Raw genomic sequence first — 15826 nt, forward strand, 5'->3', positions numbered from 1 at the left:
GGTTTTGCTATGGTGGCCAGGCTGGTCTCAAACTCCTGACCTCAAGTGATCCACCCGCCTCTGCCTCTCAAAGTGCTGGGATTACAGGCGTGAGCCACCACGCCAGGCCGTTCATGGATTTCTATGATTATCTGAGGTTAACAAGCCCTCCCACAGCAAGACTTGAAATAAAGTAGGAAGATTCAGCTGGAGCTTCATGGTGGAAGCAGTCTGCTACTGCCAGGTCCAATTCTGCTTTGCATTCTGACTTGGGTGTGGAAAGCAAAATCAAAGCAGAAGGGTCTTCCCCGCGCTCCCCCCACCCATCCACAGAAGCCACTATTTATATCAAGCGCCTACTCTCATTCACAGAAGCCGCTATTTATATCAAGTGCCTACTCTCCTCACACATTGTATTGGTGTTTTCCTCTAAAAAAAAATCAGATTTTTTTTCAAAGACTAAACTGTCAAGCTAAAATCTTCACAGTACGATTTTTTTGAGACAAGGTCTCACTGTGTCACCCAGGTATGAGTGCAGTGCTCCTAGGCTCAAGTGACCTGCCCACCTCCGCTTTCTGAGTAGCTGGGACTACAGGCACACACCACTGGGCTCAGCTAATTTTTTTTATTTTTTGTAGAGACAGGGTCTCTCTATGTTGCCTAAGCTGGTCTTGAACTCCTGGGCTTAAGTGATCTGCCCACCTTGACCTCCCAAAGTGCTGGGATTACAGGGATGAGTCACTACACTTTACAATTAATACAACCGGCTGGGCGCGGTGGCTCAAGCCTGTAATCCCAGCACTTTGGGAGGCCGAGGCGGGCGGATCACGAGGTCAGGAGATCGAGACCCTCCTGGCTAACACGGTGAAACCCCGTCTCTACTAAAAAATACAAAAAACTAGCCGGGCGCAGTGGCGGGCGCCTGTAGTCCCAGCTACTCGGAGGCTGAGGCGGGAGAATGGCGGGAACCCGGGAGGCGGAGCTTGCAGTGAGCCCAGATCGCGCCACTGCACTCCAGCCTGGGCGACACAGCGAGACTCCGTCTCAAAAAAAAAAAAAAAAAAAAAAAAACAATTAATACAACCTACTTGTTAGGAGAGAGGGTTTTTAAGTAGGTCGACATCTTTTTCGCTTCATGGTCAAGCAATGCCTGAAGCTGACCATCTCCCACTCCGTCCCGATACACAATAACAGAATGTGGCAGCGATGATTCGTTTTTACACCGGACATTCAGGCAGCTGAGAGGAAATCGGAAGCTTATGTAAATAAACCATAACTTGGAACAAACTAGCCCTTGCTGCTTTTGACAAATTCTAAGTCCATCTTTTAACACTGCAGCTTTCAGGGCAATTTTACTGCTTAAGTCCTGTCTATTCCCAACACTGTAGCTTTCAGGGCAGTTTTACTGCATGAGTCCTGTCTATTCCGGGGTTCCTCAGCAACAGCACTATGGAAGTTTTGATCCAGAGAATTCGTGGTGGAGGTGGTGGAGATGGGGTCAACCTATGCATGCTAGGATGTTTAGCGGCATCTTTGTTTTCTACCCACTAGACTCAATGGCAGTACCTACCACCTCCACCCCAGTTGAGATCCCAAACACTAAAGGTTCAGCCATTACCAAGTGTCCTCTGGAGGCAACAGGTCCACTGGTGGAGAACTATTTGTATAGTGTCGGGTTCCCCAACCGCTACAAGACACTGACCTTTCAAGCAGGTCTGCAGCTCTTTCACAAGCTCTTCTCCTGTTTTCTGGATGACACATTGAGAGTACCACCTGTTCACAGGAAAAACAAACCACCAGTTTGGAAAACAAGATTCTTAAAATCTCATTTTGAGTCTGCATTAATCTATGAGCAAAAAAATATTACTATCAGTAGTTGAGGACATTTTAGCATCAATTCATATTGCCACAGAGATCAAAGTCTTTTTTTTTTTTTTTTTTTTTTTTTTTTTTTGAGACGGAGTCTCGCTCTAGCCCGGGCTGGAGTGCAGTGGCCGGATCTCAGCTCACTGCAAGCTCCACCTCCCGGGTTTACGCCATTCTCCTGCCTCAGCCTCCTGAGTAGCTGGGACTACAGGCGCCCGCCACCTCGCCCGGCTAGTTTTTTGTATTTTTTAGTAGAGACGGGGTTTCACCGTGTTAGCCAGGATGGTCTCGATCTCCTGACCTCGTGATCCGCCCATCTCAGCCTCCCAAAGTGCTGGGATTACAGGCTTGAGCCACCGCGCCTGGCGAGATCAAAGTCTTGGTTGGTCTCTTTGATCTTAGGCATTTTAGAAAATTCTGAGTGCATACAAATAGTCAAATAGAACGGAAGCATTTATTCACATTACTACAAATTAATCATGCTTTATTGTACAAGACGACTGCAGTTTCACCTATGGGGGAATGCAATAAAATGAAAACCCTGTGCTCCCCATGGCTCCTGCTTTGGGATCAATGCTCTCAATAGTGGCTCCTACATGCTCCCCCTCACTAAGGAAGGGGTTTGCTTTGGAATGGTGGCAGCTGTTGTGACAACTTCAACATATCCAGTAAAATGGTATGCTGTCTCAAGTTTCTATCCCCTTACTGCATTCTTGTTTACTTCAGAGTAACCCCATCTGACCACCTGACATATTGTGATGTATCTGTCTGTCTGCCTCGTCTCACTAGGATTTAATTCATAGGGTATGACCAGGCGTCTTGGCTCCACATTTTCACTGCCAGTGTCAGCTTTGGAACATGGCAGCCACTCAGAAAAATCTGTTGACAGTTCCAAGAATGATTTGGTTCGTGATGATCTCTGCTTTCTTGGGTTTGGAGTACGTAATTGTAATATTTACTTAGCTATGTGTGTTTCTCTTTGTTCAAGGTATTGGCAATTTTCATAATTTTTCTGGTAGTTTTTCTTTCATTGGAAAGCAGATTTTACACTATTAAAATAAGTTTATTACTTGAAAAAGCATCTGTTGAATAATTGAAAGTGTAATTTTTCCCTATGATTGTTATTTTCAAACAAAAAGTAGAACAAAACAGTGTTATCATATTGAAGCAGAATATGACTGGAAAAAAGTAATCATCTATGGAAATAAAGATGGATCTTCCTTAGAAGATATTCCTGAATTATACCTAGTGGGCCACGATCATTGTTAAACGTATAGGTAATTTGCAATGGTCACACATCAAGTAATATGCAAAGGACGGCAAACTTAAGACTGCAAACTTATTTCAAGGTACAGTGTGGTTTCTACTCTGAGAACAGAAAATAAAAGGGCCCTGGGAGAAAACAAGAGCATGGAATATAGACACATATCTCCTCTCGGAAGTACATCACATGCAAGTATATGAAGACAAGATCTTATACTTACAGATCTCTGGCCACTTATGTTTCAATGTCTCTTTACCCATGCACATCTCAAATATTTCACTATGTGTTAATGATATCCATTTAAGACATTTACTGATCAGAGCCTATGGTAAACAGAACTCTACCTGTTCTAATCACTGGAGCCTGTGATCACGGCAGGATACCACTCCTGTGATTATGTTATGCTATATGGCTCCATTGACTTTATGATAAAGGTTTTCCAAATGGGTCATTTGTAATTACGTGAGCTCCTTTAAAAGTAGGGATTTTTTTTCTGGCTGATGGCAGAATAGGTGGTCAGATTCAACACAGAACAAGGGCTCAATGTGCCCTGGCTGGTTGGCAGATGGAGAAGGGTTTGCTATGTGAAAGAAATCAAGACTGGCCTGCAGCTGACAGCCAACAACAAAAACAAAACAGAAAAAAACAAGGACCTCTGTCATCCAACCACAAAGAAATGGGATTCAGCCACAATGACATGAGCTTGGAAGGGGAGGGCTGCCCAGCCTCCAGATGATAATGTGGCTTGGCTGATACCTTCATTTATGCCTTGTAAGGTCCTGAGAGCTGTGAACTACCAGGTGTCTGGTGAGAAGAACTGTGCAGATAGAGACGGGCATTTGTCATCAACTGCCACGTTTGTGGTATGTTAGGCAGCAACAGAAAATGATGTAGAGCAGCCAATCGTGCAAAATGTTCTGGGAACATAACTTTGCCAGCAAAATCAGGAGAGCACATGACTAAGAATAACTCATCTGTCAAATTCCCAACCTCTTGAGTTAACAAATATTAAATTAGGTTCATCTTTTCTGTTTGGTCCACAGTCAGCTACCAACTAAACAGTATCTACCAGAGCTTGCTTACTTCGTTCATTCAGCATTGGTACTTGCCACAAATCCTGCTATTGATTTCTGTCGATTTACGGTATCATGGAAACAATCAATGCCAACGAACATTGTTCTTTGTACCTTAAGTTTTTTTTGAAAAGGCAGTGGAGTTAGAACGTGAGCAAAATTTAAGTATTAACCAATTAAGAGAATCTTATGTTTTATTAGATGTAAGTTAAATGGGCCAGGCGTGGTGGCTCAAGCCTGTAATCCCAGCACTTTGGGAGGCTGAGACGGGCAAATCACGAGGTCAGGAGATCGAAACCATCCTGGCTAACACGGTGAAACCCCGTCTCCACTAAAAATACAAAAAAATTAGCTGGGCAAGGTGGCGGGCGCCTGTAGTCCCAGCTACTCGGGAGGCTGAGGCAGGAGAATGGCGTGAACCCAGGAAGCGGAGCTTGCAGTGAGCTGAGATCTGGCCACTGCACTCTAGCCTGGGGGCAGAGCGAGACTCTGTCTCAAAAAAAAAAAAAATAAGTTAAATGAAGTCAATGAAATACAACGTACATCAGTCTCCACCTTCCGGAGGGCTCCTCCCATCTTGCAATTCATCTGCTGGGCAATCTTGGTGACAATGGTTCTTGCCTGGACTTTTTCTAAGGTCTTTTTCACTACACATTGGCTTAGAATCGGGCATTTGGTACAGAGGTACCTTTTTATGCTGTCATATCTGTGTTTGTCATCATTGGGCAGGATACAAATCACCTTGAAAACCAGCCAACATGACATTCCATAAGATACAACAACAGTGATACAGGAAAGAAAAACCATCTGGAGCAGGCAACTTAGGTGGAAGACTGACAAGCTAGAGTCAATTTATTAAGAAAATATTTGAACCCAAGAGGGTGAAGGGTCTAGAGCCATGTTATTAATTATAACATAATTATATCAATTTATGACATATTGTAGTTATTAGAAAATTATATTAGTTATAATTATTAGTTACATTAAGCAATTGGAAGGGCGAATGTGTGGAAGAAACAAATTATAATTAACTTACAAACTGTAATTAACATTAAATTGTTAAGTGTTTATAGTGTTGTAAATTATAGTTAATATTGATGTTGTAAATTATAGTTAACATTAATGTTATAAATTATAATTATAAATTACAGCAATTGCTGCAAGAGGCAATTTGGCAATATACATCAATTGCTTAAGCCTGCAATATCATTTCCATCCTATTCAGTTTCCAGGAACTTATCACCATGTTGACAAGGATGGGTTAAAAACAGGCTCAAGGGGCCGGGCACGGTGGCTCATGCCTGTAATCCCAGTACTTTGGGAGGCCAAGGCGGGTGGATCACGAGGTCAGGAGATCGAGACCATCCTGGCTAACACAGTGAAACCCCGTCTCTACTAAAAATACAAAATAATTAGCCGGGCGTGGTCGTGGGCACCTGCAGTCCCAGCTACTCGGGAGGCTGAGGCAGGAGAATGGCGTGAACCCAGGAGGCGGAGCTTGCAGTGAACTGAGATCACGCTATTGCACTCCAGCCTGGGCGACAGAGCGAGACTCTGTCTCCAAACAAACAAACAAACAAAACAGGCTGAAGGATACAATGGTCAGGACAGTCACCATTTACAGGACTATCATGAGAGAGGAGAAAGAAAGAAAAAAAAAAACAAACAGTTAAGGCAGGTCCTTAGTAAAATTCTTTTAAACAGTCTGAAAAATCAAGCTGCAGAACAGATAAGGGAACAAGGCTCAATGTAGAAATGCCTTTGTTCTTTGTGTAATCAGCAGGCTCCCAGGAAAGTTTCCTCATCTACAGACATGTACACAGTGTGGGCTCCGTGGGCACTTGCATAAGGGGGAGGCTTGGCTGAGACATGCCTGCAGCTGCACAGATGAGGACAGTTACACAGACAGCTACACAGATAAACACAAAAGCTTTTATACGAAATTTCCCTTCACTGTAAAGTGGCAGCCCTCTCAGGCCCCCTTCTCTGCTGCAGAGAGCTTTCTTCTTTTGCTCCAACCTTATGCTTGGTGTCCACACTCCTAAATTTTCTTGGTCATGTGAGACAAAGAACTCCAGTAACGCCTCAGACGAGATGCTTTCATTGACCCTAGACAGCTTCATCATGATGTATGTGTAGGGCACTTGCCGAGTGGTTCGCTTGGCAAAGTTAATACTTTCAGCAACCCACTGAAATAAGTAGTAGTATCCCCATTTTATTGCTGAGTAAGCAAACTTAGGAGTTATAGAAACTGCCTGATTTCCAAGATTTCAAATATTGGGTTGGACCTCCAGTGGGAAACTAAGCAGTTAGGAAGACTGGTTACTAATTGGCCTGTTCCTGACTTTCTTGGGAACATAATTATTAAATTATTTCTAAGATGATGACGCTTATAGGAAGTTTTTGGTGGACATCTTTTATCAGATTAAGGAAATTCTCATTCTATACTGTTATTCTTCATCTGAAAGCATGTAGAATTTCAAATGCATTGCCTGCATTGAGAAATATTTGTCCCATAGTTCAGACTAAACAGTTAGTCATTTACATTTTTTCTAAAGGTGACCTATTTGAAATTTTCAAATGACTGGCATATAGTAGCTTTTGGTGTTTTAGTATTGTATTAATCTCCGGTGAATCTATACTAATGAATTCTACTTGTTTCTATTTTTAGCTTTAGTCTTCAGTCTTGACAATATCAAATTTTGATATTTTCCAAAGGACTAGGTTTAAATGTTTTGATTTTGGTTCAGAGATGAGTGGTGAAATTATAATTATGTGTACAGATTAGAAAACAGCATTACCGGCTGGGTGCCGTGGCTCATGCCTGTAATCCCAGTACTTTGGGAGGCCAAGGCGGGCAGATCACAAGGTCATGAGTTCGAGACCAGCCTGCCCAATATGGTGAAACCCCGTCTCTACTAAAAATACAAAAATTAGCCAGGCATGGTGGTGGGCACATGTAGTCACGGCTACTTGGGAGGCTGAGGCAGGAGAATTGCTTGAACCGTGAGGCGGAGGTTGCAGTGAGCCAAGATTACACCACTACACTCTAGCCTAGGTGACAGAGTGAGACTCTGTCTCAAAAAAAAGAAAAGAAAAAAGAAAACAGCATTACCTCAATATTAATTTTCTTAAATGGGTAATATGTTGTGTTTAAGTATGTTCCTTTGTTTTCAAAATACCCATTGAAGTATTTAGAGATTAATGGAGCAGCATATCGCACACACATACACAGTAACTGCCATGAATTATAATCACATGCATATGGAAAAGGAGAAAAAGAAAAAGAATAATTATACAAATGTGGTCAAATATTTGGGTAATCTGGATGATGGATATAGAGGGGGCATTTGTATTATTTTTCCAATTCTTCCTGTAAGTCTGAAATTCACTAAAATATTATATTAAAAGAAATAAAAGTTTCTGAATATCTAAAAATGAAAGGTTTAGATTGGATTAATGCATAATAATTTTAAATAGAACATCTGTAGGATTTTCTGTTTAAAATAAGGACTATGTTCCCAACTGGCATTTTACTGCAAATGTCTGATTTTCAGGAATGAATTATTAATATTAAATGCAAAGTGACTTTTTAAAATTCTTGTAGCCTTAATACTGGATTTGTTTCAGTTCCTGTAAAGAAAGCTGTAACCTGAATGTAGTTTTGTGGCAGGCCAGTTTTCACTAACGCAGGCCTCCATCACAATTCTTTCAGTACTGAGTGGTTAAGTTAAATATTAAAAGCTAAAAAAGTCAGTGCCCTTATACAAAGGCTGGAATGTAACACAAGTCCAACAAGAGTTTTGCCTAGGCCTTTCCTGGACCTCAAAGCATGACAAAATAATGAAGGAATTCTTAACAGGACCCATTTAGGATAAACAAGTTTTACTAGGGGTCGGAAAAATCCCCAGGCCTCCACAAACAAGTTTATTGGAAGTCTGAAGGAATGCCTCAAACCTCCATAATTTAGCAGGAGACAAGATAAGGGTAATCACCATAGCACCTAGACCCATTTAGATTAAGTAAATTTACTGAGTCTCCAGAAGAAGGTCTTCAGGACTCAGACTTTAGTTATAGATGAAAAGTTAATCACTCATGGCCAGACATACGCCTGTTGGGATAACATCACGCCTGTTATCCCAGCACTTTGGGAGGCTGAGACAGGTGGATCACTAGGTCAGGAGATCAAGACCATCCTAGCTAACATGGTGAAACCCTGTCTCTACTAAAAATATAAAAAATTAGCCAGGCACGGTGGTGGACGCCTGTAGTCTCAGCTACTCGGGAGGCTGAGGCAGGAGAATGACGTGAACCTGGGAGGTAGAGGTTACAGTGAGCCAAGATTGCACCATTGCACTTCAGCCTGGGCGACAAAGAGAGACAGTCCAAAAAAAAAAAAGAAAAAGTTAATCACTTATGTCTTTAGATAAATGCACACTTACACATAGACATACAGCTTAGAAGGTATATAAGCTCTGAAAAATTTTGTAATTTTGAGTTGGTCTGGTGATAATTTCCAGGCCTTCTCCCTGTAACTGGTTACAGAAATAAAAACTCTCTTCCATCCCAGTCTTCATCTCACTATTGGGCAGTGAGAAATAGCAGCCCAGCCCCTGAGTTTGCTCCGGGAACACTTTCATCTCCTCTATTTCTGCCTTACGTATTTCAACTCACATTTATAGGATTTTAATTCTTTATTATTCACATACACGTTTCCTCATCATGACTCATTTAAAATAGTGATCTGCAAGCTGTCTGTACCTGCCATAAAGAAAACAAACAAGCCCGCATTGCCAAGACAATCCTAAGTCAAAAGGACAAAGCTGGAGGCGTCACGCTACCTGACTTCAAACTATACTATAAGGCTACAGTAACCAAAACAGCATGGTACTGGTACCACAACAGAGATATAGACCAATGGAACAGAACAGAGTCCTCAGAAATAATACCACACATCTACAGCCATCTGATCTTTGACAAACCTGAGAGAAACAAGAAATGGGGAAAGGATTCCCTATTTAATAAATGGTGCTGGGAAAATTGGCTAGCCATAAGTAGAAAGCTGAAACTGGATCCTTTCCTTACCCCTTATACGAAAATTAATTCAAGATGGATTAGAGACTTAAATGTTAGACCTAATACCATAAAAACCCTAGAAGAAAATCTAGGTAGTACCATTCAGGACATAGGCATGGGCAAGGACTTCATGTCTAAAACACCAAAAGCAACGGCAGCAAAAGCAAAAATTGACACATGGGATCTAATTAAACTAAAGAGCTTTTGCACAGCTAAAGAAACTACCATCAGAGTGAACAGGCAACCTACAGAATGGGAAAAAATTTTTGCAACCTACTCATCTGACAAAGGGCTAATATCCAGAATCTACAAAGAACTCAAACAAATATACAAGAAAAAAACAAACAACCCCATCAAAAAGTGGGGAAAGGATATGAACAGACATTTCTCAAAAGAAGACATCCATACAGCCAACAGACACATGAAAAAATGCTCATCATCATTCGCCATCAGAGAAATGCAAATCAAAACTACAATGAGATACCATCTCACACCAGTCAGAATGGCAATCATTAAGAAGTCAGGAAACAACAGGTGTTGGAGAGGATGTGGAGAAATAGGAACACTTTTACACTGTTGGTGGGATTGTAAACTAGTTCAACCATTATGGAAAACAGTATGGCGATTCCTCAAGGATCTAGAACTAGATGTACCATATGACCCAGCCATCCCACTACTGGGTATATACCCAAAGGATTATAAATTACTCTACTACAAAGACACATGCACACGTATGTTTATTGCGGCACTATTCACAATAGCAAAGACTTGGAATCAACCCAAATGTCCATCTGTGACAGACTGGATTCAGAAAATGTGGCACATATACACCATGGAATACTATGCAGCCATAAAAAGGATGAGTTTGCATCCTTTGTAGGGACATGGATGCAGCTGGAAACCATCATTCTTAGCAAACTATCACAAGAAGAGAAAACCAAACACCGCATGTTCTCACTCATAGGTGGGAACTGAACAATGAGATCACTTGGACTCGGGAAGGGGAACATCACACACTGGGGCCTATCATGGGGAGGGGGGAGGAGGGAGGGATTGCATTGGGGAGTTATACATGATATAAAAGTCATGCACATGTACCCTAGAACTTAAAGTATAATTAAAAAAAAAAAAAAAAAAAAAAAAAAAAAAAAAACACATCCCAAACATCCAGTACTTGTGAACACCTGGTCGTGTTATTACCAGTCACGTTTGTGAAGTTCACATTTTATTTTAGGTACAACATAAATATGTGGCCTGCAATCTTCTTATTAGATCAACGTATTATCTTACACAGCCTTGTTCTGCCCTTGCCTGATGCCACAGACTTTGAAATCTGAGCCACGTGGCTTGATTCCTACTTACATACATGAATCCCCTTCTATTGCTGGTCTATGGAGATGTCCATTCGTACTTGGACAGTTTTATAAGTGATTTTTAGTCCCTATTTTATGGATCATTTCCAACTATTTGGGGCACACAAGATTGTGGACATGCTTTCCCCCATGCCATCTGACATAATGCCTTAAAATATTTAAGGGGATACCTTAAGAAATTGTTTCAAAAGGCAAATCTAGGATGAATAAATGAGTAAATGAGTAAAAGTGGGACAAGTTCTTCAAGAGGTAAAAGATTTTAAAGAAAGTCCCACATTTGAAAAGGTAATCTTGAGCTTTTCAGGCAGATGCCAAATTAGCAAAGAAATTCCTGTTATGAGAATAAGCTGGAATTCAAACAGCTGCCAAAGCCGCTTTTACTCTGATTCTAATCCTAGACTAGGACGCTTTGCTGGTTCCCAGTGCAGGCTTCTCTTACTGAGAGGGGGCCAGGAAAGAGAAGAATAAAACAGTACTCAAGTAACAGGAAGCAACACATAAAACTTAAGTCCAATAGGATTTCAAAACCCAGACATTACATTTCAGAATGCGTATGGTTCATATAAGGTATTCTTCAGGGTATCCTACAAGGGTTCCCTAAGAGCAATTAAAAGAAGAAAGTCTAGGCTTTATGTAAAACACAATAGGAAAACATATTCTGGTTTCATGGTCAAGAAACAGACATCTTCCCATCTCTACCCCTCAAGATCATCCTGGCGGAAGAAAGAAGATGAACTAGTGTAATGAATCCAAGAAAGAAAAATATTTTGCTGTAGTGGCTGGGTGTGGTGGCTCACGCCTGTAATCCCAGTACTTTGGGAGGCCAAGGTGGACAGATCACAAGGTCAGGAGATCGAGACCATCCTGGCTAATACAGTGAAACCCCGTCTCTACTAAAAAAATACAAAAAAGTAGCTGGGCGTGGTGGCAGGCACCTGTAGTCCAGCTACTTGGGAGGCTGAGGCAGGAGAATGGTGTGAACCCAGGAGGCGGAGCTTGCAGTGAGCGGAGATCGCACCACTGCACTCCAGTCTGGGTGACAGAGCAAGAGTCTGTCTCAAAAAATAATAAGAAGAAGAATTTGCTGTAATAATTCAGATAAAACATAATGACAACTTGGTCTAAGACACTGAATGGAAGAAAGGAAAGAACAGGCTTCCTAGAAAAATACCAGGCAAGAACTGCCAGGCACGGTGACTCATGCCTGTAATCCCAGTACTTTGGAAGGCCAAGTCGGGTGGATCACTTGAAGTCAGGAGTTCGAGACCAGTCTGGCCAACATGGTGAAACCCCATCTCTACTAAAAATACAAAAATTAGCAGGGTGTGATAGTAGGCACCTGTAATCCCTACTCAGGAGGCTGAGGCAGGAGAACTGCTTGAACCGGGAGGTAGAGGTTACAGTGAGCTGAGATCACACCACTGCACTCCAGCCTGGGCCACGGAGCAAGACTCTGTCTCAAACAAAAAAAAAAAAAAAGAAAGAAAAAGAAAAATACCAGTCAAGAAGAATAACACAGGCTAGAAGATCGTGATCACAGACTGGGCAGGTTATACCTGGGGATGAAAGTAATGAATGTGGTGATTGTTAATACCCACACTACTTTACATTTCTATGGTGTGTTTTTTCAAGTTAGGAGATTTTAAAATTAATTACAAGTCCCCAAGCCTGAGAAAATTAGCTTAAGATTGTGATATTCAGGAATAGCTAAACCATGAGTTTGTATTCAGCTATATTATGCAGGTTAATCTGCTTTCACTGGCAAGTTCAGGAAGCCAACAACAACATTTTGAATTCTAAAATACTTATCAAAGTGGTTTAGAACAATAACTAAAGACTGTACATGTATCAACTAGACACTTACCATCTGCAGTGTTGGTCTGGTATATTTCCGTAATGTGTCTATATAGGAGTTAGCATCCCCATCTACTTCAATCCTAAAAAATATAGCATTCATATTCAAAAGGTACTGACCAGTGAAACATGATAAACATCTCAGATAGCTAATTAAATATAAAGTAAGAGACGATAAAAAGGCAAGATATGCATTTCACTAGAAAGTACGTTTAAAAGAAAAAAGACAGCCGGGCGCGGTGGCTCAAGACTGTAATCCCAGCACTTTGGGAGGCCGAGACGGGCGGATCACGAGGTCAGGAGATCGAGACCATCCTGGCTAACACGGTGAAACCCCGTCTCTACTAAAAAAAACACAAAAAACTAGCCGGGCAAGGTGGTGGGCGCCTGTAGTCCCAGCTACTAGGGAGGCTGAGGCAGGAGAATGGCGTAAACCCAGGAGGCGGAGGTTGCAGTGAGCTGAGATCCGGCCACCGCACTCCAGCCTGGGCGACAGAACGAGACTCTGTCTCAAAAAAAAAAAAAAAAAAAAAAAAAAAGACAGTAGACTTTCAGTTTCCGATTCTACTTGTAAGGAGCTTTGAGGTCACTACTCTGTCCTAACAAGTCAAACGCTAAACAGACTGAAAAAAATGAACAGTTCTCCTAGGATTTTCAAGAGCGGTGAGGACACAGGGCAAATCACTGCCTCCTATATTGAAGAGACAAATAAGCAAAACAGGGGGTCCTGGCTAGCTGGAGCAAAGACTCAAGAAACTTCCCAGGATAACAGTTCCTGTGTCAGGTGACCTGAACTGTAACTGATGAATTACTGCAGGCTCAGCATGGACAACTGTGAGGGTTAAAAACTCCAGGTATACCCAGTCATAGGAGGTGCCCCACAATTTTGAGAGTTTTACCTCTAGGAGCTTGACCAGGTCCTCGCAATAAATACCAGAGGAAAATTGTTTAGTGCTTCCAGCAGGGAGAGGAGAAAATAAACTATTGTGAAATACACCAGGGCCCTGTGTTCCTAACAGGCCCTGCCCTCAGGAGATGCTACTTAACCAGAACCTAACCCTTTTTTTAAAAAAAGAAAATGTTTAGGTTCAGGGGTACACATGCAGGTTTGTTATACAGGTAACCTTGTGCCCTGAGGGTTTGTTCTATAGATTTTATCATCTAAGTAGGAAGCAAAAGCAGCCAAGGCTGAGAAGACTGCATACTGTGTGAGTCTAACTAGATGACATTCTAAAAAGGCAAAACCGTGGAGATGGTAAAAAATAAAAAAATAAAAAAATGTGGTCCTCAGAGGTTGTGGTGCAAGTGGTAGGAGGTGGTAGAAAGGGATAATTAGGTGACGCACAGAAGACTTTTAGGGCAGTGACAAATACTCTGCATGAAACCAATGGTGGATGCAAGTCATATACATTTGTCCAAACCACTAGAATGTACAACCCCAAGAGTGAACCCTACTGTAAACTACGGACTTTGGGTGATTATCATATTTCAATGTAGGCTCATCAGTTGCAACAAATGTACCACACTGGTAGGGGGTGTTGATGGGGGAGGCTATGCATTATTGGGGGCAGGATATATATAAGAAGTCTCTAACTTCCTCTTAATTTTGCTGTAAACCTAAAACTGCTCTAGAAAGTTTAAGTTCAGTTTTTGGAAACATGACTGAGAATTCTTAATATCCTCCATCCATTCACATCAAGTTCTTAATTCTCATACCTTCTACAACATGTATCTTAATAGCGGTAAACCATATATTACAAAGTCTGTTTTAATATTTTTTGACTAGAGATTAGACTTTACAAACTTTTAAGGTTTTGATACAGTGACCAATTCCTACAATATTTTAGTTGTTACACTTTAAGATTGTTAACTGATTTTCAAATTGGAAGTAATTTCTGCTCTACTTACATTTCTGCTGGTTTCACAGTTATGCCCATGGGGGCTGTGACACTCTGTAGATGACTCTTTAGGGACATGGCTTCCCTGTGACTGCTCCTACTATGGAGTATGAGCCAACTATGTAGCGGCATTGCATTAAGTAACGGTAATTCTCTTATTTCTCTTGACCAGTCTCCTTGTGAATTGGCTTTAACCTGGAAAAGAATTATAAGACCTAGCATAAAACTTTAAAGATCAACTTATGTAAATCTGTGCTATCTCCTATTGAAATGTTACAATTATAAACTTGAACGGCCAATTTAGGTATTTTTTCAATAAGATATAGGTTAACAGAACTGAATTCTATCCTAGGTGCAAAAAATTTTTAATGGAGAGGCCATTGTGGGGGAGATGGCTCCAGAGATTTAGGTTCTTATGTAGGCAAAGCAAAGCCCAATGTAAACAGTAAAGCAAAGCCAGAGACTTTACCAATCAGAAACTACCAGTTACCAACTAGGGTTCTTCCACTTAAATAGAGCAAATGTATTTTGTCCTATTTCGCATCAGCCTATAAAAGCTCACTGCTCACACTGCTGCAGCAGAGCTCTCTGAACCCCTTCTGATTGAGTGCTGCACAATTTGTGAATCAGTCTTAGTGCAAATAAACTTAACTGTATTTGATGTGAAGTTTCTTTTGGAGCTTTTCGATGCTGTTAGACTCAGATTGGCTCATGATACTGTTCTATCACAGCAAGTGCTCCCTAAAAATTTAGTCTTTTGGTGGGAACTTTATTCCAAGGAATGACACTTGAAACATTTAACCAAGGATAGAGTAAGATGGCCAAATAGAAGCCTCCACTGATCATCCCTACAAGAGGAACACTAAGTTTGACAAGTATCTGTACAAAGGAACCACCTTCATAGGAACCAAACATCAGGTGAGCACTCAGTGTCTGGTTTTTACTTTCTATTGCTGAAAGAGGCACTGAAGGTGGGAAAAACAGTCTTGAATTGCTGATGTCACCCTTCTCCCACCCCTGCATGGCACGGAGAATCTGTGCAGTTGGGAGAGGGAGAGCACAGCAACTGTGAGGCTTTGCGTTAAAATCAGCACTGCTCTGTCACAGCAGAAAGCAGACCTGCGCTGTACTCAGCTGATGGCCACCCATAGGGGGAACATTTGATTCTGGCCCTAGACAGAGGGGAATTGCCTATCCCAGTGGTCAGAGTTCGAGTTCTGGAAAGCCTCACCACCATGGGCTGGAGTGCTCTGTGGCCCTAAGTGAACCTGAGAAACAGTCTAGGCCACAAAAACTGCAATCCCTAGGCAAGTCCTAACGCTGATCTGAGCTCAGAGCTTGTAAACTGGGGCTGGAGGGGTAGGGGACGTGATCTACTGAGGCATCAGTCAGGGTAGCTAAGAGAGTGCTTACATCACCCCAACCCAAGGCAGCACAGCTCAA

General features: G+C 41.7%; 1 protein-coding gene across 1 annotated transcript in view; it reads right to left on the reverse strand.

Annotated features, from left to right (window-relative positions):
- The window catches only part of LOC117096588 (piwi-like protein 3), a 29854-nt gene that overhangs the window by 679 nt on the left and 13349 nt on the right, over positions 1–15826 (reverse strand). Inside the window, exons 3-8 of the mRNA XM_033234027.1 lie at positions 14394–14578; positions 12496–12568; positions 4726–4923; positions 4193–4296; positions 1682–1752; positions 1068–1217 (exon numbers count right to left, since the gene is read on the reverse strand). Coding sequence (XP_033089918.1) covers positions 4198–4296; positions 4726–4923; positions 12496–12568; positions 14394–14578 — 555 coding nt within the window. The 3' untranslated portion in view covers positions 1068–1217; positions 1682–1752; positions 4193–4197. The remainder of the gene's footprint in view (positions 1–1067; positions 1218–1681; positions 1753–4192; positions 4297–4725; positions 4924–12495; positions 12569–14393; positions 14579–15826) is intronic.

This window comes from Trachypithecus francoisi, unplaced genomic scaffold (genome assembly GCF_009764315.1).
Source record: "Trachypithecus francoisi isolate TF-2019V2 unplaced genomic scaffold, Tfra_2.0 Lachesis_group14, whole genome shotgun sequence".
NCBI classification, from domain to species: Eukaryota; Metazoa; Chordata; class Mammalia; order Primates; family Cercopithecidae; genus Trachypithecus; species Trachypithecus francoisi.